The sequence below is a fragment of the Martes martes genome, assembly GCF_963455335.1.
Source record: "Martes martes genome assembly, chromosome: 12".
NCBI classification, from domain to species: domain Eukaryota; kingdom Metazoa; phylum Chordata; class Mammalia; order Carnivora; family Mustelidae; genus Martes; species Martes martes.
In genome coordinates this window covers 63,557,779-63,580,776 of record NC_137900.1, presented here as the reverse complement: position 1 = coordinate 63,580,776, position 22,998 = coordinate 63,557,779, and the positions used below count along the sequence as shown (strand labels likewise).

General features: G+C 48.0%; 1 protein-coding gene across 2 annotated transcripts; it reads right to left on the bottom strand.

Moving 5' to 3' along the window:
- Window positions 1-520: 520 nt before the first annotated feature.
- NANS (N-acetylneuraminate synthase) lies at window positions 521-22,522 on the bottom strand. Of its 2 annotated transcripts, XM_080820550.1 has the most exons (7): window positions 20,840-21,062; window positions 19,794-19,854; window positions 18,557-18,772; window positions 6,845-6,944; window positions 5,653-5,807; window positions 2,937-3,203; window positions 521-1,400 (listed from the first exon to the last, which is right to left on the bottom strand). In XM_080820550.1, exons 3-7 carry the CDS (start codon window positions 18,563-18,565, stop codon window positions 1,191-1,193), a joined length of 741 nt encoding a protein of 246 aa, XP_080676676.1. In that variant the 5' UTR covers window positions 18,566-18,772; window positions 19,794-19,854; window positions 20,840-21,062; the 3' UTR covers window positions 521-1,190. The 2 variants fall into 2 exon arrangements, with proteins under 2 accessions (XP_080676676.1, XP_080676675.1); XM_080820549.1 differs by lacking the exons at window positions 19,794-19,854; window positions 20,840-21,062 and adding an exon at window positions 22,318-22,522.
- Between the last annotated feature and the right edge of the window lie 476 nt (window positions 22,523-22,998).

Here is a 22,998-nt window from a genome sequence, read left to right as displayed (position 1 = left end):
TGAGATTTTCTCTCTGCCCTTCCCACTCCTGGTCTGTCTGAAATAAATCTTAAAAAAGGGCCTCTGCAGAACCTGCTTTGGGATCCACAGGGGAGGGAGACTCTATACTCACAAGAAACTTCAAGTGGCTAATTATATACATTTGAAAAGAGACTCAAGTATACACTTCCAAACAAGGCATGAGAGTGACAAGCTCAGATAAATATGCACAAAGATTAGGAATCTGGAAATACATTTGAAAAGAATCGTTCTTCTCAGTATTGGTTCAAAAGAACAAAGGGGAGTCTGACATGGACTCTGAAAGGTTCATGCTGCTGTTCAACAAAGTAAAACAGAGGATCTTTCTCATTCTCTGGGTTCGTAATTTTATTATGAGTAGGGAAGGGCTGATTTCAGCATTACCACCATATTTAAGGTCCCCCACCAGCTACAAATGCACCACACTCCCCGTCTCCCTTACGCAGCCCTTTTCCTCCCCCCATTGCACATATCCCCTTCTAACTTCCTGGGATTCACTTACGGTGCTTATGGTCTGCTGTGCCTCTCCCCACCTGGGTGAAAGTTCCATGAAGAAACGTGGGCTGTTCACCGCTGTCTCCTTGTACCTAAAGCAGGCCCTGGCACACGGCAGGACCTCCCCATTGTGGAGAGGAGGAATGAATGTCCTTTCCTCTCTTTGCTCATAGAGATATGCAGGCTCTCAGCAGCTCTCAGCCTGCCAGATGCCTGACCAATCCCTTCTCTTGATGCCCAGTGACTGCCATGCAGCTCACTGGGTACAGAGTCCCAGGGCAGGGAGGGAATAAGGGCAGTGGAGAAGAGAGGTCTGGAGGGAAGGGACATTTCAGGTCATGTGGATTGGCTTTATGGGCAGGATGAATGAAAGCTTAAAGAAGAGGACCTTGTACAGCCAGATTTCAATCTCCCCCCTCCCCCCCAGTATCCACACAGCAACTGGACAACAGTGATTTGCTTTTGAGCAAATCGCCCACCCTTCTGGGCCGGCCAGCCTGAAGCAGAGATTAGCATGTTTGCTCTTTGTACCCCTCCTATGGGCTTGCCAGGGCCTGGCCCCAAAATGTGTATGTCAGGAGGAGCAGCAGATGGAAGCCAGGTTTCGAGGAACCACCGCTCCTATCCCACCTCACCCGACAGTACCAGCAAGGCAGTTCAGAGAATGGCACTTTATTTTAAGACTTGATTTTTTTGCCATGATTTTCTACCCATTCTTCCATGATGGTGTCGTCTTCTTCAACAGTGACCAGGATTTTCTTGCCCACCAGACTAAAGATGTCTTCAGGAGGGTAGCCTTTGGGCTCACCCACCTTTACCGTGAGCATGTCCAATGTTAGAACAGTGCCTTCTGGAATTTTCACTTTGGCCACCACGGACTTGCCCAGCTGTGGATAAAATGAAGACTCAGTGCCAGCCTCATAGAAATTAACTGCTTCATGTTGTTTTATACCCAAGGTCCCTAACCTCCCCGGTCTTCACAGGTACCCTGGGAGCAGGGACTCTGTTCTCTCGGTGCCTAGAACAGCATCTCACACCCAGTAGGGACCTGGCCAATGTGGGGTGAATGCAGAGGCTTGGAGGAGGGGCCTCTGGATAGAGCACACAGGAAAGGGCTCAGGTTATACAGCCCAACAGAGCCAGGTCCGAATCCCCTTCAGCTTCGTGCAAGCCTCCTAAGTAGTGGAGGTTCTCTGTAAAATGGGAGCTAACAGCACCTCCAGTTTGTCAGACGACTGTAAGGATTAGCGATGATAATGTATGCAATCTACCTGGAGCACAGAATGCTCCTGAACCATGAAAATTACGATTACTTTTGTCATCATCCAGTTCAATCTCACTTTAAACACAGGAAATGGAGGTGCACAGAGGGCAGATAACTTGGCTAAAGTTGCTGGGAACCAGGATCCTGGGTCCTGGCCCATGGCCACTCCGCTCGGTAAAGTAAGAATATGGAGGGCTCACAAGGCTGAGTATGCTGCTACTCGGAGGACGGGTAAGGGGCAGACAAGACAAGCAGGTGAGGGGACTAATGGGTACCAGAAGCTCATGACCAGCCTTTCTGCGTCTTGTCCAGAAAAGCTCTTGAACAAATCACTGCATCACTCGACATCCACCATGTGAGGGCCAAGGGATCAATTCTGAAATTCCATGCCAGGACCCAAGTTCTGCCAGTGGATGTTACCAGATGACGCACCACCCTGTTGTAGTCACTGTTTGCCCAGGGAGCCAGGAGGCTCGAAACCAAAATAAGGGCTCAACTGTCCTTGTCAATTCTGGTGCAATCCCTCCCGTTTTCCTCTGCAAGGCAGTTTGTTTCTTTTTACTACGATTTCCATGTCCTGGTACTTAGGCATCTTTAATCAGGCCCTACTAGAATAAAAGATGACGGCATTCCTCACACCTGCCTGGGCTTCGGACTCTGCCTCCCCTCAGACAACCACAGCAGATCAGGAGTGCCTGCACTCCCGGCAGCCCCAGGGCACCTGGCGCTGGGAACAGAGGCCAAGACAGGTCTAGGCCACAGCTTCTAAAAAGCCCTGACAGTCAGTGAGGCCTCACCATCCCATCCGTCTGAAGGTCAATGCTGCACAGCTCGCACTGCTCCCAGGGGAAGATGTGCATCATCCCCCACCAGCCCTGGCGACAACCCACTGCCCCGCCCATCCAGGGTCGCCTCCGTTTACAGATGCCTCAACAACGTTATCACAGGCCCTGAAGCCAAAGGCTCGAGAGGCTTGGTGGAAAACTATAGCAGGACCCTAGGAGGCCGCAGAAACTGCTGACACTCCCTTAAGTGACATGCTTCTCCCACTGCTAACCTGAGCCTGGACTCAGAGGGTCAGTACCGACTCCCCCAGCAGGGAAGCCCACGGCGGCCCCTCCCAGGACAGTGGAGCGCAGCAGGGTCATGCAAAACCCACCTTCTCATTGCAGGCAATCTCACAGGGCAGCAGCTGCTTGGTTGGGGAGCCCATGGCCCTTTCCACCAGGCGCACGGACCGCACCAGCTCGGCCAGCTCTGCAGGCTCCAGCGAGGCAGAGTGGTCGCTCCCCTTCCAGGTCTTGTCCAAAGTGATGTGACGCTCTAGCACCTTGGCACCCAGAGCCACCGCAGCCACAGATATCGCTATGCCCGTTTCGTGCCCAGAATACCCTATGGGAATGTCAGGAAAGAGTTTCTGATATTCCTTTAAAATAGAAAAAAGAAAGAAAGAAAGAAAAGTTAAATATTGTGACACTTTACGCACAGAGTGCAGTCAGGCAGATCTAGGCTGGAGTCCCGTTTGGGTCTCTCACTGTCTCTGCAAATACAGGCAAGACGCTGAGGCTCTCTGAGCTTCTCCTTCTTAGTATAATACGGCTACCTGCCCAGGGCTGCTCCAGATGCGTGAAAAGCACTCAGCACACCGCGATTCTCCCAAAACAATGGCTACTGTTAGCAAGAATGCAGTCTAAGAATGCTTCACACAGCACAAACCACCAGGAGTAACAACAGAACTACAACCGAATGCCTAAACTCATTCAGAAAGCATCTGTCACATTTAATTAGCCTGAGCTGCTGAAAGCCAGCATGCTGTATGCACAAACATCATCGTCAATAATATATACGGCCCAACCTCGAAACGATCCTTTGGTGGAAATGCTAAATAATTAACTAATCTGTGATCTATAATTCACTGAAGGCAACAAAAGACATTCATCAAGCGAGTCTTGTCACTGAGGGGGACCAGAAAGCATAAGTGTAGTAGAAAGACCCAGATGGGGTCTAATAAAAGATCAGTGGCAAAGGCCCTGAAAACCAGGCCCGAGGGTGAGTGACAGACAAGGGAATGCAGGCTGCAGGGTCAGAGTGCTGGCATATGGGTGGGCCGGCCCGAGATGGCGGAGGCGGGCAGGCGGCTGACCCTCACTGTGCCCCAGTATCAGGAAAGGACATGATGGCATCCTGCGTGAGAACAGAAGGGAAAGGGGGGCGGGCCATATCCGCAGAGAAAGAAAATCAAGGAAAACATCTGGAGTCACGTAAGGCAAACTGCTGATGATAGTAATCTCTGTGGGATGAGATTACAGAGAACGTTTAGCCTCTACAGGACATATTTCAGAGCTGTTGGAGTTTAAAAAAAAAAAGTCACATTTAAATTTTTAAAATGACATGATTTAGAGATGAGCTAGAAATAGAGAAGAAGCTACCACTTGGGAGAGACAGAAGTTTAGGTAAAAAGGTAGCAGTGTCTGCTTTCAAAAAAGGCTAATTTTTTTTAAGTTAAATATGAAAAATGTGTAGCAACATATACAAAAGCTTACACTATCATGGGGGGGAAGAAACAATGTCAAAATACTGTACCAAAAGCAAAATATAAAAAGAAACTAGTGAATTGCAGTATTGGGGTTATTCACCTGTGTATATTTAAAATCCCACTAATATAACTACAATGGTTGTGTAGGATAATTACATATACATGTCTCTAATTAAGTTAAGCTTCGGGTGCTACCAGGAGAAAGGGTTGGCGGTGGCCTGAGACAACAAGAGATGGGGGATTCCAGTCCCAGCTTTGCCACCAAGCTGCTGTGAGGTCTCAGCCAAGTAAGGCCTTTTCCCTCTGGGACTGAGTTTCACCATCTGTGAAATGGCTGAGGTGGAGGAGACGAAATCCTGCGAGAGAGAAAGCTCCCTCAAGGCTGTCACTGTAACCAACTTGAGCCTCACGGAGGCTCAGAATTACAGGCAAAAAATAACAGAGCTGGCCAAGAGCAGAGAAGTTTCGAGACGGTCTCCTACAACTCAGTATGAAGAAAACCCAACGGGTACTTGCATACCAGTGACCCTACTAGCCTTATTCACAGTAGCCAAAAGGCAGGAGCAGCCCAAATGTCCATCGACAGAGGGACAGACAAACCAGAGGTGGTATATACACACAATGGAATATGATGTGGCCTCGACAAGGAATGAGATCCTGGCACACGGTACAGCACGGAGGAGCCTTGCACATGGTGTATAAGTGTGTGCAGACACAAGGACCACAGGGTGGGATTCTGCTTAGATAAGGCCTCTAGAGGAGTGAGATTCATGGAGACAGAAGCAGAATGGAGGCTGACGGGGGCTGGGGGAGAAAGGAATGCGGGACTCAGTGTTTAATGCATACAGAGTGTCAGTCTGGGAAAATGGAAAAGTTCTGGAGATGGGTGGTGGTGATGGTCACACAGCCACGTGAATGTTCTTCACGCCACTAAACTGTAATCTAAAAATGGTTAAAATGGTTAAATCTTCTCTTTTACACACACACATATACACAAGAGATGGCATACTAAGAAAGGATATAAAGCAGCAATTCACAGATGAGGAACCTCTGATGGCCAATACACACAGCAGAAAGTGTATACAGACAATTATGAGAAGGCCCTCCTTAAATCTCATAGGGGGAAAATGAAGATTGGTTTTTAAGAAAAATTAATTTACAATCATCCTCTATAGAATGTACCTGCTGCCTTAACTGCACAGGTGGTTCTGTTCAAATTACATGAAGCGGGTAAAGACTGGTTAGAATTTTGGCTACAAGAAAGGTCCCAGCTTTCCCGCAGTACTCGGCTCAAGGACCACCACTGTGGTGTGGCCCGATCAGACAACAGCCTGCTCACCGCGATGACACGCAGGTTGACGTCCTCGGGGGCCAGCGGGTATGCACTGGTGCACTGAAGGAAGCAGAAGTTGGGGTTGAGGGGCTTCACCATCTGATAGACTTGCTTCATGGTGTCCATCGACTGCATCCCGCTGGAGATCACCATCGGGCGGCCTGAGTGACCCAACACCAACACCATCAGCACGTTCTCTTTGGGGGTTGGGACTCTCCCTCAAGCACACCCCAACTGCTGGTCTCATCATCCAAATGAACGCCACAGGGATCTCTCAGATACTGTGCCAGCCACTGTTGGGGGAGAGGGGAGCTTGGTGGATTCCTGCCCCCGACCCTGAGGAAATGGGAGACTCCCCTCACCCCTAATATTAGTGTTTAGAGAAGTGAGCTGAAGTCAGGAGGCAGAGGAATTTCACGATCCTCGGAGAAAAATGAGCATCTCACTGGATGAAGAGGCTACCCAGCATGGGAGGGTGAGGGGGAGCACAGCCCCCAGCTCAAGGGCACGAGGGAGTGTGAGGCCCAGAGCAGCCGCCTCCCAGCCGTGTGGTCTCGCATGCTTCCTCTATGAACTAAGTACAAAGCATCATAATCCTAGAACCTGCTTCAGTGCCGGGGTTGTCAGGAGGATCAAATGAGAGGATCCATGTTGCAAGACCACTTTACAAGCTGAAACAGGCAGAGGTTCAATATTACACTATACGCACAGACTATTTCTCAAAGTCAAACTTTCTCTAAGAAGTCTTTTATATGCTGCCATATCCTCGATTTCATATAAATCAATAATCTTTAATTTAAAAGGTTCTTGGGACGCCTGGGTGGCTCAGTGGGTTAAAACCTCTGCCTTTGGCTCAGGTCATGATCCCAGGGTCCTGGGACTGAGCCCCACATCAGGCTCTTTGCTCCACAGGGAGCCTGCTTTCCCCTCTCTCTCTGCCTGCCTCTCTGCCTGCTTGTGATCTCTGTCAAATAAATACATAAATATTTTAAAAATTAAAAAAAAGTTTCTTTAAAAACTGACTTATCCTTCATGTTTTTCCTTCCAAAGTCAGCACATGGAAAAACAGAAGTATATGCTAAGTGTAAAGAGGTTTCTAACGTCTGTCTTTAGGAGACTCCTCTGGTGGGCTCTATGAAGGGAATAAAAATAGGAAGATTTGGACTTCTTCATTTTAGGGCAAAAATTAAACACTCACCTTTTTTGGCTGTCTTCTCCAGATAAGGAAAATTATTAGTGTCCCCAGATCCAACTTTGAAAAACGGAACGTTCAGCTCATGCAGAAACTCAACTGCCATCTATAAAAATCAAAGAGGGAGCTCTTTTTCACCGCTGTTCAAAATCACCACGCTCAAGTCAGGCAAGGAGCCACAAACAGAAAAACCCCTCCTCCTGCCCAGCAAGAGAGACTCTCGAAACAACAACCGGAAAGCTGGGACAGGTGTGTTATGTCAGTCACTTCATTCAAATGCAAACCTGCATTCACAGCCACCTGTCCATTTGTCCAACAAACACCGCACGCTGGCCTGTACTGGCTTCTAGCTCTGCAAAAGAATCAGACCCCAGGCCAGACCTTCCCTCCCAAGGAGCCCAGGGTCCAATCACAAAGAGCTCATGACCTAATCTTGGTCCAGAAAACCAGGTGGTAAGAAAGTGAGTGTCCCTCGAAGGCCTTACCCTTTACTCAAAACCAAAGAGCCAGGAAAAGAAGCCATTTCAACCCTTGCCACGAGTGGAAAAAATGCAGCATTTTATGGTCCAGCCCTGATCCAGAGATCCACAGCCAGCAAAGCCCAACAAACCCACATCCTGTCAGCCTCCAAACCCTGCTGCCCACAAGAAAAACAAACCTCGTTCACTTTTTTAAAGAAGATTTTATTTATTTATTAGAGAGAGAGAGGACGGGCACGCATGAGAGAGAGCAAGATCGAGAGAGCAGGGGCAGAGGGAGAAACAGACTCCCTGCTCAGCAGGGAGCCCGATATAGGGCTTGATCCCAGGACTCCAAGATCATGACCTGAGCTGAAGACAGATGCTTAACCAACTGAACCACACAGGTGCCCCTCATTCACTTATTTTTTTTTTTCAACAACATCACTGCGAGGGCCCTTCACCATCCTTTACCTCCACCCGGGTTCGTCAGTAAGACTCAGGATCAGGAAATTGGTAAGTGTCAACAAATGCTAACAGAATCAGTGGGCTACAAGTTTAAAGAGTAAAATCTCAACTTGTTATCAAATTACAAAACCCCCCAAAGCTGCCTTTTATTAGCTTTTTTTTAAAATTGGAGTTTGGATACCAGAAGTTGGGAGAATCAAGGTCTCAGAATGCTTCCAAATATCTAAGTTCAATCTATTGTAAAATGCTACCCAGGTTTCAGAGGTAGGTTTGGAAGGCTAGATCCTTGCTTCTCACACCTGAATATGGTACAATGATCTCCCAGGGATCTTGCTCAAATGAAATGCAAATTCTGATGCTGCTGGGTTAGGGTGGGGCCTGCAGGTCTGTGTTTCTCTTAAGTTTCTCGGTAATACTACCACTGCTGCTCGGTGAATCCTATTTTGTAAGGAGCTACGGCTGGAAACCTAGAGGGCACAGCAGTGGCAATTCCACCGGCAGCCTCTTTACATCAACCCGAGGCTGCCTGAGCTTCCTTCCATCTTGCCCGCAGGTGATAAGCTACTCCAATCACTGGCTGCACTCAGAGAAACCCACTTTCCTTCCATGTATAATCCTCTAGCATGAAGGTTAGAGCTGCAGGAGAGCCATACTCAGTGTGTAATGAGCCAGTGAACAATTCACAGGCAGTTCACAAACCCCTGGGTCTAAGAGACACCAGTCAGTGTGGCCCGAGTGCCCCTTACTCCCAGGCCTGCTAAGCTGCCTTCGCTGGAGTTCGAGTGGTGTTCCCTGTGCAGGATTTCTCCCCCACCTCTCCTGTCCCCTCCGAATCGTTCTCTCTCACCTCTCCTGTTTATGTATCTCTTACACTGTTAGCCAGCCCTGAAATGGAAGTGAAAAACATCCCTTCTAATGGGTTTACTGAACAAAGTCTACGTCTCCCACTTTTCTCATTCTATCTGGCAGATGGAGAGTGTTTTTCTACTGCAAGAGGGAAAACCCTATGCTAAGTTTTCTTCCTTATAATGTTCAACTCCAAAGAGAAGGGCTCATGATGACAAAGTCCCCAACGGCACGAATAGGAGAGGCAGCGGGAGCCTCTTGCAGCAGGAGGAAGGAGGGACCAAACGCAGGAGAAACACTGTGCAGAAGCTCACCTATGAGGGCTGGAAAATCTGCATGGAATTCTACAGATTCTACAGTTTTCAAACGAGGAAGAAGGGGCCCCTTCCTCTCTTAAGGGAAAGGGGTGTGTTCGCAGTCCCCTGGAGAACCAGCCCCACCTAGCGGCCACTCCGAACACTGCCGCTTTGGATTAATCTCTGCAGAGGGCGCCAACTGCAGTAATGGGGCAGATTCCTAGGCTGTAGGGCCGGGACCAGGACCCCTTAGGCTGGGTCAGCGCCGGTGGCACCCCCGTTCCCCATGGACTCCCCGGCTTCCCCACCCCGCTGTCCATCCCTTTTCCATGTAGGAGTACCGTGCTGCCAGGCAGCCTCACCATTCTCCTACCTCTCACCCCCCAGCACAAAGGCTTTCAGTCTGTCCGAAAGGAGGGGCCAACAGGACCTTCCCGGAGAATCCACTGGTTTACACTCGCAGGAGAGGGTCCCACCAGCAACCTGGTTCCAACCTGGTTCCAACCTGGTTCCAACCTGGTTCCAACCTGGTTCCGGAAAATGCTGCACTGCCAGAGCTCCCTCTTACAGGGTCCCAATAAAAAAAAAAAATGGCTAGACAACTGTATTTAATCCCAGTGTTTCCCTGGGATTCCCACCCCTGTTTCCCACTTACTCGTTTATTAGTAAATTATTTATTGTTTATTAGGGGGAAAGGGGTGGGGGAGAGGCTTCATTACTAATAATTAATCGGTAGTAATTCCTAATTAATGAGGATGGACAATGCATGTCCACAGAACCTCCTTGCCATATCCCGGCCCACTGATCTGAGGGGTAACAGAAGCAAGAGGAGGAACTGGGATTTTTCTAAATCCCCTTCCCCACCCCTCAGCATTGAGATCCTGTGGAAAAGGGGAAAAGCCCACAGCGACGAGCCGGGGAGAACAGAGGGTGCTGGAGAGCTGCCCAGCATGAGGGAATGAGGAAGGGGGAAGCACGGGGACAGTCCCAGTGGCCCTGTCAGGGCACACCACGGCTTGGGTAGGGGGTGCTCTGCTAGCAGGGGTGGCAAAGGAAAGGAGAAGGGAGGAAAGGGGGTACCTTTCTCTGGGGTACCCAGCTCTGCTAGGACAGGACACTTGTGTGCGAGGGTGGCATGTCCTTCAGGGGCCACCTCGACGGTTGTGGCCTCTACTGGCTTTCTCAATAGAACTCTCCATTTAGACCTAAGGAACTCTGCTCATTTCAGTCCTGTTCCACGTTGTCTCTCGGCAGCTCTGACCAGGGGCCCTGGTAGTTCTGTCAGCCTTGATAAAATCCCACCGCACTGTAACCTTCCCTCAGCATACGAGGAATACCCTAGGACGGCGCGCTGAGAGGAGAAACGAGGCACTCAATAAATGGCTGCCGCCCACAAGGAAGTCAGGGCTAAATACCCGGCGCCACCTGCCAGGTACACACAGAACAAGTGACTAACCCACTTCCTACAGCCGGGCAGACTGGACATGCTGGTTCAGAAAAGGGACCTGGCCAGCAAATTAACTCTTGTAATGGCTCTTAAGAATGCATCTCTGGGTGGCTCCATTGTTAAGTGTCTGCCTTCAGCTCAGGTCCTGGTCTTAGGGTCCTGGGATTGGCCTGCATCAGGCTCCCTGCTCAGCAGGAAGCCTGCTTCTCCCTCTCCCACTCACCCTGCTTGTGTTCCCTCTCTTGCTGTGTCTCATCAGATAAATTTTAAAAATTAAAAAAAAAAAAAAAAAGAATGCAGTTCCCCTCATTACCTATGCCTGGGTCAGCCTGGAGGACACTTGGGAAGCATGGCATTCCGGGGCAGGGACGCCGCCCTGTCCACATAGCGTGAAGCAAAACAACTTCAAAGAACTCTCAGTAACAGAACGCCCGACCACTCACCACAGCCAGGGGGGCTGGGCATCTTTATCAGCCTGTCTTGGCAGATGGCACACTGGGGCTCAAAAAAGGTTACACGATGAGCCTGAGCCCACAAAGGGTGAGCGCCAGAACTTGAACTCAGAGAGTGTGGCCACAGAGCCCGTGTCGCACACACCACACAGCAGGGCTTTCCTGGGGAGCAAAGGAAAAGGAGCCGAAGGGTAATGCCGAGAGGAAGACCCCGACCATCAACACCCAGGCTCTTCTCCATCTCCCAGCAGCTCCTGCTTCTGCCTCAAAGCCACCTAGGAGTGAACGACCTGAACAAGTGACCCTTCCTAAGGACACAATGCCAGGAGGTGCCCTCTCTCCTTCAGAGGCCACATCTGGCAGCTCAGGCGCCTGGCAGCGTGGGCTGAGAAGGAAAGCCCTCGTACCAGGTGCAAGTAAGTGGCATTCACCTTCATCCTATCTTCTCTGGGTCTGCATCAGAGCTGGGAGAGCCTGTGGACAGCAGCTTATTCACACACAAAAGGAAAACGGAGGCCAGAGAGGGAAGGGGCTCACTAGGCTCACACCGAGATCAGCTCAGAGCAGAGTCAGGGCAAGAAGCCAGCCAGATGTCCTGATGCTCAGCCCGGGTTGCCTTCCTTAACTGTAGTTAACATCTGCTCAGCGATGGCTGTGTGCTATGCTTTATGTCAATAATCACGGATAATCCCCAAAACAACCTTGCAAGATGGGTTCAGGTACTAACTGTGCTTTGCACATGAACAAACAGAAGCACAAATAGGTTGAATGACCTCCACCTGGACTCACCAGGGATGAGAAGCATATTCAAACTTGGAGTCGGACCCAGAGTCTGCAGGCTCAACTCTGAAACCTGGGTGTGTACCACTCAGCATGGGGCCCCCAAGGTTTGGCACTCTTAAAAATGACTACGGACTCTACAAGGGTTTTATTCATGTAGGTTCTATCCACTTATGGAATTAAAATTAAAACTAAGGTATTTGGGGGCTTTTTAAAGTTTTTATTTTGAAATAATGATAGCTTAACACGAAGCTGTAAGAAATAATGCAGAGAAGATCCTCTGTAGCCTTCACCCAGGTCCCCCTATAGTGACACCTTACAAAACCAGAGTACAAAATCAAAACTGGGAAAGTGACGTTGACAGGGTCTACTGATCAGATTAGATGTCACGATTTCTACAAGTATTCATTTGTGCAGGCATGCATCTAATTCTATGCAGCCAGACCATGTGCACAGACTCAACCACCAGAGTCACATTACAAAACTGTGCCATCACTCCAAGGCTTTCTGGCCACATCCACTCGCCTCCTTTCCCCTCCCTAACCACTGACAACCGCTCATCTGTTCTCCAACTCTGTAACTTTGTTATTTGCTATATACACTCAACAATATAGTATGTAACCTTTTGAGACTGGCTTTTTCACTCCACATAATACCCTGGAGAGCCATCCAAGCTGCAGCACTTATCAGTAATTCATTGCTTTTTTATGGCTGGAACTGTTCCCCTGCTAGAGAACTCTCTGGGTTGTTCTAGTCTGGGGGCTATTACAGGTGAAGTTGTCGTGGACATGTGTGGACAAGGTTTTGTATGAATTTTAAATTATCAAATGACACCTGGCGGGCTACGTGTTGAGCATGCCTAGTTTGTGTTTTTTTTTAGGTATGCAATAAATGGTTATTTTTTACAGAGCTATAATTGACACATAACAGTGTATTAGTTTTGGGTGTACAAAATGATTTGATATACACACGCTGTGAAATGACCACCAAAACAAAATCAGTTAACATCCATCCCCACACACAGATGCAAAATATTTTCACGTGTTGTCCAGCTTACAAGAAACTACCAGTACACTGAGTAAGTTGTGATAGAACACCACATGTGAACTATATTAATAAGGTTATGTTTAGAAAAAGGAGAGTGCTATATATTCCAGAGTGATTACACCTTTCTACAGTCCCACCAGCAGCATAAGAATGCTCCATTTTCTCCACATCCTTATGACCTTTTGGTGTTATTGTCACTTTTCGTTTTACCAGACTGATAGCTCTGTAGCAACACCATATTGTGGTTTAAAACAGAGAAATTTTAAAAAATATTTATTTATTTGAGAGAGAGAGAGAGAAAGAAAGCATGAGCAGGAGGGCAGAGGGAGAAGGAGAGAGAATCTCAAGCAGACTCAGAGCCGAGCAAGGAACCCAATGCAGGGCTTGATCTCACAACCCTGAGGTCACGACGTGAGCCAAAACCAAGCCAGACACTTAACTGACTGTGCCACTCAGGCTCCCCTAAAACTGAGAAATTTTAGAATAGACAAGCACAAAAGAAAAAACAAATTGGACATCATTAAAACTAAAGATGTTTGTGCTTGCAAGAATACCATCAAAACATGAAAAAACCCAGAAGAATGGGAACCATTTCTGCAAATCAATGCCTGACTAGGGAGTCATATCCAGAATATATATAGATAACCCAATTAAAAATTGACAAAGGATGTGGGCACGTGGGTAGCTCAGTGGGTTAAAGCCTCTGCCTTCGGCTCAGGTCATGATCCCAGGGTCCTGGGATTGAGTTCCACATTGAGCTCCCCGCTTGGCGGGGAGCCTGCTTCCTCCTCTCTCTCTCTCTCTCTCTCTGCCTGCCTCTCTGCGTACTTGTGATCACTGCCTGTCAAATAAATAAATAAAATCTTAAAAAAGAAATTGACAGGGCGCCTGGGTGGCTCAGTGGGTTAAAGCCTCTGCCTTCGGCTCAGGTCATGATCCCAGGGTCCTGGGTTCGAGCCCCGCATCAGGCTCTCTGTTTAGCAGGGAACCTGCTTCCTTCTCTCTCTGCCTGCCTCTCTGTCAAATAAATAAATAAAATATTAAAAAAAAAAAAAAAAGAAATTGACAAAGAATGTGACAGACATTCTTCCAAAGAAGGTATACAAATGGCCAATAAGCACATGCAAAGGTGCTCAACATCAGGGAACAGGAGTCAAAACCACGATGAGATGTCATTTCGCACTTGCTAGGACATCTAGAATCAGAAAGTCATATTCTTCACAAATGGTTGGTGAGGACGTGGAGAAACCCAGATGCCCCTACACTGCTGGGAGGATTAGAAACTAGGTGCAGCCATTTTGGAAAACAGTCTGGCAACTGCTCCAAAGTTAAACACAGAGTTACCACGTATGCCCAAGACAGTAAAAACATGCCCGTGCAAAACCTGTACCTGAACGTTCATGGAAGCATTATTCCTGCTGGGCAAAAAGTGGAAACAATCCCAATGTCTACCAACTGATAAGCAGGTAAATAAGACGCAGTCTCTCTGTGCTCGAGACCGTTACTCAGCCATAACCAGGAGTGAGGCGCACGAGCAACACCGACAGGCCCTGAACACGTCACTGCGTGGAAGAGGCCAGAAACACAGGACCACAGGCTGTCTCATTCTGTTTACAGGTAACATCCAGAAAGGGCAAATGTACTGAGACAGGAAGCGGTGAGAGGCTGCCTTGGGATGAGGGAAACAAGGGGACTGAGAAAGGACTGTAAATGGGTACACGATAAAAATGCACGAAGTCCACTGTGGTGGAGGCCATCACAACTCTGAAAATACTAAAAACAACTGAACTGTAAACTATAACTGGCAAATCATGTGGTCTGTGAAAGGAGTTGTTACTAAAATAAAACAGCACGAAGCACACCTTTCTGTAGCCAGGGGAATGATGTCATTACACACCACATAGCCTCTGGAAAACAACACTATACACTTGGGAGAGAATGACAGTGAAGAAGGCAAATCACATTTGAATATCACTGTGAACACAGTGTGGACCTGGTGGACCTTCTGAAAGGCATCCTGATCCCCTCAGGGGTTCCTGGACCACACTTTGAGAACCACTGTCATACTCTTCCCATTACTCTAAAGCTATTGTTGCTTTCAGGTGTCACTGCCATGGAATTCCCATGTGACCCTTCTTCCAATTCCCCTTTGGTCAGGTTTTAGGAAAACTGTCCTGGGGAAGCAACTACACAGTGAAGGGTGGGAGAGTAACTTATACCACCAAGGTTGATTTTTTTTTTTTTTTCCTAAGGATTTATTTATTTGGGGCACCTGGGTGGCTCAGTTGGTTAAACGTTTGCCTTTGGCTCAGGTCATGATCCCGGGGTCCTGGGACAGAGCCCTGCAATGGGCTCCCTGCTCAGTGGGGAGCCTGCTTCTCCCTCTGCCCCACTCATGTTCTCGCTCGCTCACTCTGCTTTCCCTTTCTCTCTCTCTCAAATAAAGAACGAGAGCATGTGCTCTCTCTAATAAAGAGAGAAAGCGCATACACATGCAAGCTGGGGAGAGGGAGAAGGAAAGATTCTCAAGCAGACTCCCTATGAGTGCGGAGCCCGACGCGGGGTTCAATCTCACAACCCTGAGATCATTACCTGAGCCAAAATCAAGAGTCAGATGCTTAACTGACTGAGCCACCCAGGTGCCCTGAGACTATTTTTAATAAACAGGTTAAGACTTAGTCCTCCAAACAAGAGTGCTTCTCAAATTCATTCCTCTGGGAAAGGCTGTATGCAAAGACAACACTAGAGACCCAGAACACTACCATAATCTTTGGAAATTCATTCCAGAGCTTTGCAGCCCTGTCTCGTTACTGACTCGTTACTAAGCCAATCAGACCCAGTTTCACACTCAGCACAAGAAGGCGTAGTTTCCTTAACCCAAACCTGCCCTCTGAGGACAAGGGTTTGGCTGTCTGAGTGTTCTAGAGGACTGCCAAAGAGCAATCCCAAATTGCTGTGAACCCACAGTACATGACACAAGTACAAAATGAAAACAAATGTCAGTTTCTAGGTGTGACCTTCCTTCCGAGGCACTCAGCATGTATCAAGATCAGGAAGTACTAAGATCAGGAGGTACTAAGTGCCAGGATCTGGGTTCACAGCGAAACACACAGACAGGGTCCCATCTTGAAACGTGTGCTTCATGTATATGGTCTCACCCGCTTCAGAAGACAAGCGGGCAGGTGAAGTATCTTAATCAATGCCTTGCCATTTCCCTAAGAGGAAACAGGCCCAGGGAGATGAAAGAAGAATGTGGTCAGGTGGGGGGTGGGGGGGTGCATTTAGCTAATTAGTGACTACTGACACTCTCCCTGTGAAACGGGGGGAACTGTGCTATTTGAAGAGGTTGTTAAGAAGAGTAAATGAGTTGTTATGTTTAAAATACCTAGCAGAGAACTGGGTACATCATAAATACTCAAAAAATGTTAGTTAACAGTAGAACCAAAAACAACATCCAAGTCTTTCAGATCCTAAAGCACATGCTCTTTCCTGCTTAAACTTTTTTGATTTTCAGATCCTATAAGAATCTGATAAAAACCACTAACCCTCTCTTTTGTTTGGCTCCTTCGTTTATTCCTCCAACAAATGTCTCCAACCACCTACTACAGGCCAGGCACCAGAGATGCCTCCGTCCTGCTAGCAGTCTGGGACGGAAATGGGAGGGTTAACAAACCCTTACTCAAGTAATGAGAGACCAGGAGAACTTAACAGGAGGGGCCTGAACCAAGCTGGGGAACAGGAAGAATTCCCTGAGGAAGTGTTCTTTAAGCTGGGATCAGAAAAAAAGCCCAGCCACCTCTTCAGGAACACTTTCCTCAAAAAATCTGTCTCCTGGTCCCCAGAGCAGCTCTTGGGCCCAGAGGCTCTCCACCCACCAACATCAAGGCAGTAAAGAGCAAGGGGGAAGCCCAAAGGCTTCGCTGAGCTCCACGAAGCCACACACACCTGGACTGATGCCCAGCCAGAGCTGAAGGACCGGGGAAAGCACATTGCACCTTCGGGACCTACTTCATGCGCATGTGACTTTGTACAAATTTCCCAGCCCCTCTGAGCCTCCATATCTTCATCTGCAAACTGGGGCACAGTAGGGATAAAATATATTTACTGTAAGGAAAGATGCTCTGTAAGTCATAATTCAAAAGTAGGAAATTATGATCATCAAATGCACAACTGGGTCTAAAGACTGTCAGGCTTATTATGAAAGCTGCAAATTAAGGGATGAATCTGTCCACAGAACTAAGGCCTGGACTTGTCATTTCCCGAAGATGCCTAGGTTCTCTGCCTCCCCGCCCCTGTTAAAACCACCAACAGCCTAGGCGACCAACAGCCCAGACTAGACTTATGTTTCCTTTCGACTCAGTTTATAACGTATTCTGGGATTGGAACAGGGACACAAATGGTCAGGGAGGCCTACAGAATGAACTGGAATCGATTCAACTACTCTGACTGACCAAAAGTATTCCAAAAGTTTCAAGAGTCATAAAAATGTTCGTAGGTTTCATCTAATGATCGATTTCTGCAAAGCCACCCTAAAGAAACAACAGAACACAGAAAAATGATGTTCCTCTCAGCATGAGTTAGAAGCACAAAAAAACCCCAAAGTAACCTGCAATGTACACAAGTAGAGAAATGGTTACATTATAAATCCTCAAAAGATTTATTACATTGCTGGAGCACCTGGGTGCTGCAGTCAGTTAAGCATATGACTCTTGGTTTTGACTTGTGATCTTGGCTAGTGAGACTGAGCCCCGAGTCAGGTCTGCACTCAACACAGTCTCCATAAATTTTTCTCTCCCTCTGTCCCCCCAACCCCCCCTCCCCCGGTCCTCACACATATTCTCTCTCTCAAATAAATAAATACATTTTAAAATTAAAAAAAAAAAGAAGTATCACATTGTTATGAAAAACTTTAAGCACGGGGCACCTGGGTAGCTCAGTCAGTTGGGCAATGGACTCTTGCTTTCAGCTCAGGTCATGACCTCAGGGTCGTTGAGATCGAGCCCCACATCAGGCTTTGCACTGAGCTGAGCATGGAGCCTGCTTATGATTCTCTTTCCTCTCCCTCTGCCACTGCCCCCACTCACTCGAGCCCCGTGTACATCTCTCTCACAAATTAATAATAATTAAAAAAAAAAAAAGGAACTTAAAGCAAAAGATGTGGGGACTTATATCAATTAAATCTCAGTAAAGCTGGGAAAAAAAAACCCCAGATATGGGTAAAAACTTACTGCATAATGTTAAATGGGAAAAGCATGCACAGAACCAAATATTCACAAAAGTAGCAACCATGCAATGCACATAAGAAACTTAAATCTATAAAAAGAGCCACCATATAGCGATTACAGTTTAGTTTTTCCTGTTTCTAAACTTTCTAGAATATTTATTATTTTTACAATTAAACTTTTTACATTTGAAAAAGAGCACACAAAGGAAATCTCAAAGGGGCAGGTCACAGAGCAGACAGGACCTGAGACATGGCACCTGCTGGACCCTTCCAGAATGTCAGCATGACAATTCTGTGAACCACTCAGGATGACTACCAATGCCCCCCACCCAAATCTGCTAAGGCCACGCAGCAAGGGGTGGACCCCTGTCAGAAGGGAGGTTTCCTGACACCTCATCCAGGCCACTTTCCATTGGGAGAAATCTAGTCCGGCAGGGGTCTCCCAGAAGCTTGAGGGACTTGGGGATGCCAGCGTGGCTGCCCCTTATTCCCAAAGACAGCTTGTTTAGAAACTTCTGGTATTCCTCCCACAAAATCTCACTGGGCCTCTGCTTCTCCTGGCCTCCCATTCAGTTGGGCATTGATACGGTTAATGTGACTGGGAACTCTTAAGTCTAGAAAGCACAAAAAAGGCTAAAGTAAGCAATGGCTGGAGTTGACTCCAGGCCTAGCAAACGACAGAGCAACACCAAGGGCTCACCTCATCCATGCCTGAGGCGGTGAAGAAGATGCCGATCTCCTGGGCGTACCTCTGCAGCTCCCTGTACTGGGCATGGCTGAACTCCAGGTGGCGCTTGTGCTCCCCATACGTCTTCCCCCAGGAATGCTTGGACGTATAGGGTCTCTCCAAGGCTTTCCGATTAAACTTGTACTCCAACTCACTCTTCTGGAACTTGGCACAATCGGCCCCACACTCCTGCAACACACAACGGGCTCCTTTCAGTGGCCTGTCGTGGATTCTCAGAGAAAAGGGAAATGCTGGGACAACAGCTCTGACATCAGTATCTTTAAAAATAAGGCTGACTGACAGAAGCAAAGAGGAAAAGGAGGAGCAAAGTCTCAAAGGAAGAGAAGGCTGGGGATGGGGCCTCCCTCTCTTGTCCCCCCTTAAAATGCAAAAAGGAAAAAAAATAGGTGATTTTTTTTCAGTTTATTTTATATTAAAAATAATTAAACAGCTAAGGAAGATTTTTAAGTTGGGTAAATCAGTAGAGGACAGCAAAATGAGAACCGGGCCAGAACTGAGGGCAAGTCAGGATGTGACTCTCACTCCTGGCTGGATAAGTCAGTCCCGATTTCAGGACTCGGCATTTCCATCTCCATCAACAGCTGCTCTGGGCTCGCTCCAGGACCTGGAGCAGCTCGGAGGAGCCCCTCGTGGGCCAGGAAACAAACAACTCTGCTTTAGCTGTTCTACGCTCATGCTTTTCTGCATGGCATCTTAGTTGAACAAGAGATTCTGGGGCAAAAAGTACACAGACAAGGATTTAGATAGGCCCAGGCCTTACTGAACAGAAGCTGTAACATGAAAGCCGGATTTTCCAGCTATAAAAGCTCTAATTCTATTGCCAGTCAGCCCCCCCCCATCTCTTACAACTGCTTTTAAAAACCACTCAATAGGGGCGCCTGGGGGCTCAATGGGTTAAGCCTCTGCCTTCAGCTCAGGTCATGATCTCAGGGTCCTGGCATCCAGCCCCGCATCAGGTTCTCTGCTCAGCAAGGAGCCTGCTTCCTCCCTCTCTCTGCCTGCCTCTCTGCCTACTTGTGATCTCTGTCTATCAAATAAATAAGTAAAATCTTTTTTTAAATAAATAAATAAATAAATAAATAAAAAATAAAAACCACTCAATAGAAATACGAAGGACAAGTCTCCAGTTCACTGACATTTCTGTAGACAGAGTTATTCACGCTGCTAAAAACCTCACTTCCAGAAATACCTGTGCTAACAGCGCTGCTCCCCTTCCCGGAAAGACCACAAGATGGCATGGTCAAGAAAGTCTGAAAAACATGAGAATGGAAAGTGACCTTGGGCAACAGAGTTCTCATTGTCTAGAGGAAGATCCCCAGGCCCAGAGTAACCCGAGCAACGTTGCACAGAAAGTCTCTGGCAGAGCTGGACAGATCACTTTGCTAAGGCTGCAGAGCACGTGCCTCCTGGCCCATGACTGCCACCCAGAGGCTGTTACAGCCAGGCCTCCCGCAAACCAAGGCAGGGCGGGGGCAGGGGAGGGAAGTTTGGTCAAGGAGGTGTGTGAGTCACAGGGTGTTGCTTCCCACTCCCTTTGCTTCTCAGCTCTACCTCGAGGATTTAAAGAGCCTGTCTGCTCTGGGCAAACCTTTGATTTACAGGAAGAAGATACAAGTGAAGCAGCATAAACTACTAAAGACAAGAGGTCAGATAAATTTCTACTATATTCCACCTGACAGCAGCTGTTCGAAGAGAACAGGTTCTTCTTCTTTCCTAAAACTGAGTAATCTGTTTAATTCTATGCTGAACTCCAGGTTCAGAAAACACAATCACTGTCTCTGTTTTACTACAACGCTGATTGTGGTCAAGTTTTTATTGATTCTCTCCTGGCCAAAAAAACAAAACAAAACACAAGCAGCAAAACTCCAGGTTGTGCCAAGCTGTGATGCTCCCTTTGCTGCAAAATTTGGAAATTAAAAGTATATTCAGCTAGTAAATCTCTAATTGTAACACATTTATAGTTTATATATATTATATAATTATAATATATTTTGTTCTAAGAAAATAAAAATAATCAAATGAGCTCAACTGTTAATACTGCAAATAGATTGATTTCATTGTATGAGTTACTCTGGGTAACTAAACGTGGGAATGTGACTTTATTTGGCAACAAATACTTTTAAAAATATCCTAAAATACAAGGATTTCACAAGATTCCACTGCTTTAAGTTTAAAAACAAACACACACACACATTATAAAATAAGTGAAACTGAAGCCTAGAGAGGAAAAGTCACCTGCCCAGGATTATTCAGTTGGTAAGTGGTATCTTCACACCAGTCCAGTGTTCTTTCCACTCTACCACAGGCTCAACTTCTTCATTCTCCTCCCCTTGCCCCAGAAGCAACCTCCAAAATTAAAAGAAAAAAGCTTTGTTTCTATGGCTTCAAAATCTCTGGGTATTTTTACAACCTCAGCATTCAGAGGTCACACCTCCACAAACAGGTTGTTCCCTAAATTACGAGCAGGAATTTCCCCCCTAGAAAACAATGTTACAGCACAAGGGCCAGTGCCCTCTGGTTAGGAGCAAAGCTCTGAATTCCAGTATTTACTGTGTGTCCTTGGACAAGTCACTTCTCTGAGCCTTTAAAATGAAACCAATAGAATCCACCATGTTGTGTTGTAGGAATGAAGTGAGATGGTGCATTTAAAACATTTGGTCCATTTAGTGCGGCTCTCACTCTTTAAAAGTATTTTTTTATGATTCAGTAGGCTTCCAGAAAAGCTGAGTTAGTCCTGAAAGAAGAACAAGATAAATACCTAATCACAAGTGACGACAGGTGAACAGCTTTCACGGAAGGGAAGGGGGTTAAAAAAGACGGAGTGAACCAGAACAGAGAGAGCAAGAAGCGTGGACAGTGACAATGCAATTTGAGGAGAGCAGTGATAGGGGGCCAGCCTTGTGGGGAACGATTGGAAAAAGCATCCAAGTAGACCTGTACAGGAATAGAAATTTGCCAAGACGGAGCACTGAATATTCCTTAACCTCCGACTGCTAATCGCTAACATTTATTGAGTCCTCAGCAAGTACTGTGCTAAGAGCTTTAAATAAATCATCCCATCTGAGCCTTACAACTCTGAGGTAAGTACTATTATCAACGCGACCTTCAAAAGATGAAACTGAGGCTCTCAGAGGTTAAGTAGTCAGCCCATGTTCACACAGCTGGTAAGTGGTGGCCACTGAATTTGAACCCAGAGCCCTGGCATTTTAACCGTTTCACTTTCCAAACACAAGCAATGCCAAATGAAAGACCACAGCAACTTCCAGGTGCTTCAGTGCTCAGTGTCGCTGAAAGAGGTCAGAAACGAAAAATGGCAGGCAGGAAGGAACCAGGTCATTAAGGTCTTGAAGGCTATGTTCAAGGGTTTCAACTCTACCCGTGGACAATGGGGAGCCAGTGAAGGTGTGAGGCAGGGGTACGACCTGACCAAACCTGTGTTTAAGGAAGATTATTCTGCCACCAGGAGGGGGCAAAGGTCGGGCTGGGCGGCAACCGCAGGAACGCGCACAAGTGAGGAGGGTGAGGAGGGATGAGCAGGATTCCAGAGATTTAGAAATGGAACTGGCGAGCGGGCCGCCGGGCCGCACGAGGGCTACGGAGAGAAGCGGAGCCCAGCGGTCCAGGCTCTCCGCCGCAGGCTCTCCGCGGCCCCGCCCCCGGCCCCCGGCCCCGCCCCCGGCCGGCGCCCTTTCCCTCCCGGGCTCTGCCCTCACCTTGGCCGTGCGGATCATGCGCTTGGCCACCTCTAGGTCGCCCTGGTGGTTCTGGCCGATCTCGGCAATGATGAAGCACGGGTGCTGCCCGCCCACCCAGCGCCCGGGACACAGCTCCAGCTCCAGCGGCATCGCTGCGGCTAGCGTTTCGGCGCCCCACCGCCCACCTCGAGTCCGGTCCGCCGCCCAGTGGGGAACCACGCGCCGTCCCGGCCACGTCAGCTCCGCCACGTTAGTCAGCGGCCGGCAGCCAATCCGCGGGCCCCAACTCGGTGCCGCCAGCCAATCGAGGCAGGGGGCGGAGCCTCCCGCGAGCGGGGCGGTGCGGCGGGACGAGGAAATCGAGCTCGGTTCTCTTCAGCGGGGCTCCAGGTTCCCGGGCGGGTAGCGAGGCCCGTGATGGTCTCGGCCTCTCTGCTTCACCTGTGCGCCAACATTCTCCTAAGAGCAATGGTGGGGGGAAGACGGCTGCCTTGGGCTCGGGGAGAGCGCGCCCTGCGGTGTAACGGAAAAAATGGATTTGGGAGTTGGAATTAGAGCTGGTTTGAGCACAGATGCTGCCACTAACCGGTTCTTGATCGTGAATACGTTAGTCTTTAGTCTTCCTGAACGTTATTTTCCTTTTCCCCGAAATGGGGGAATTATATAGGTTCGTGAGATGATGTATGGAAAACCCTGATC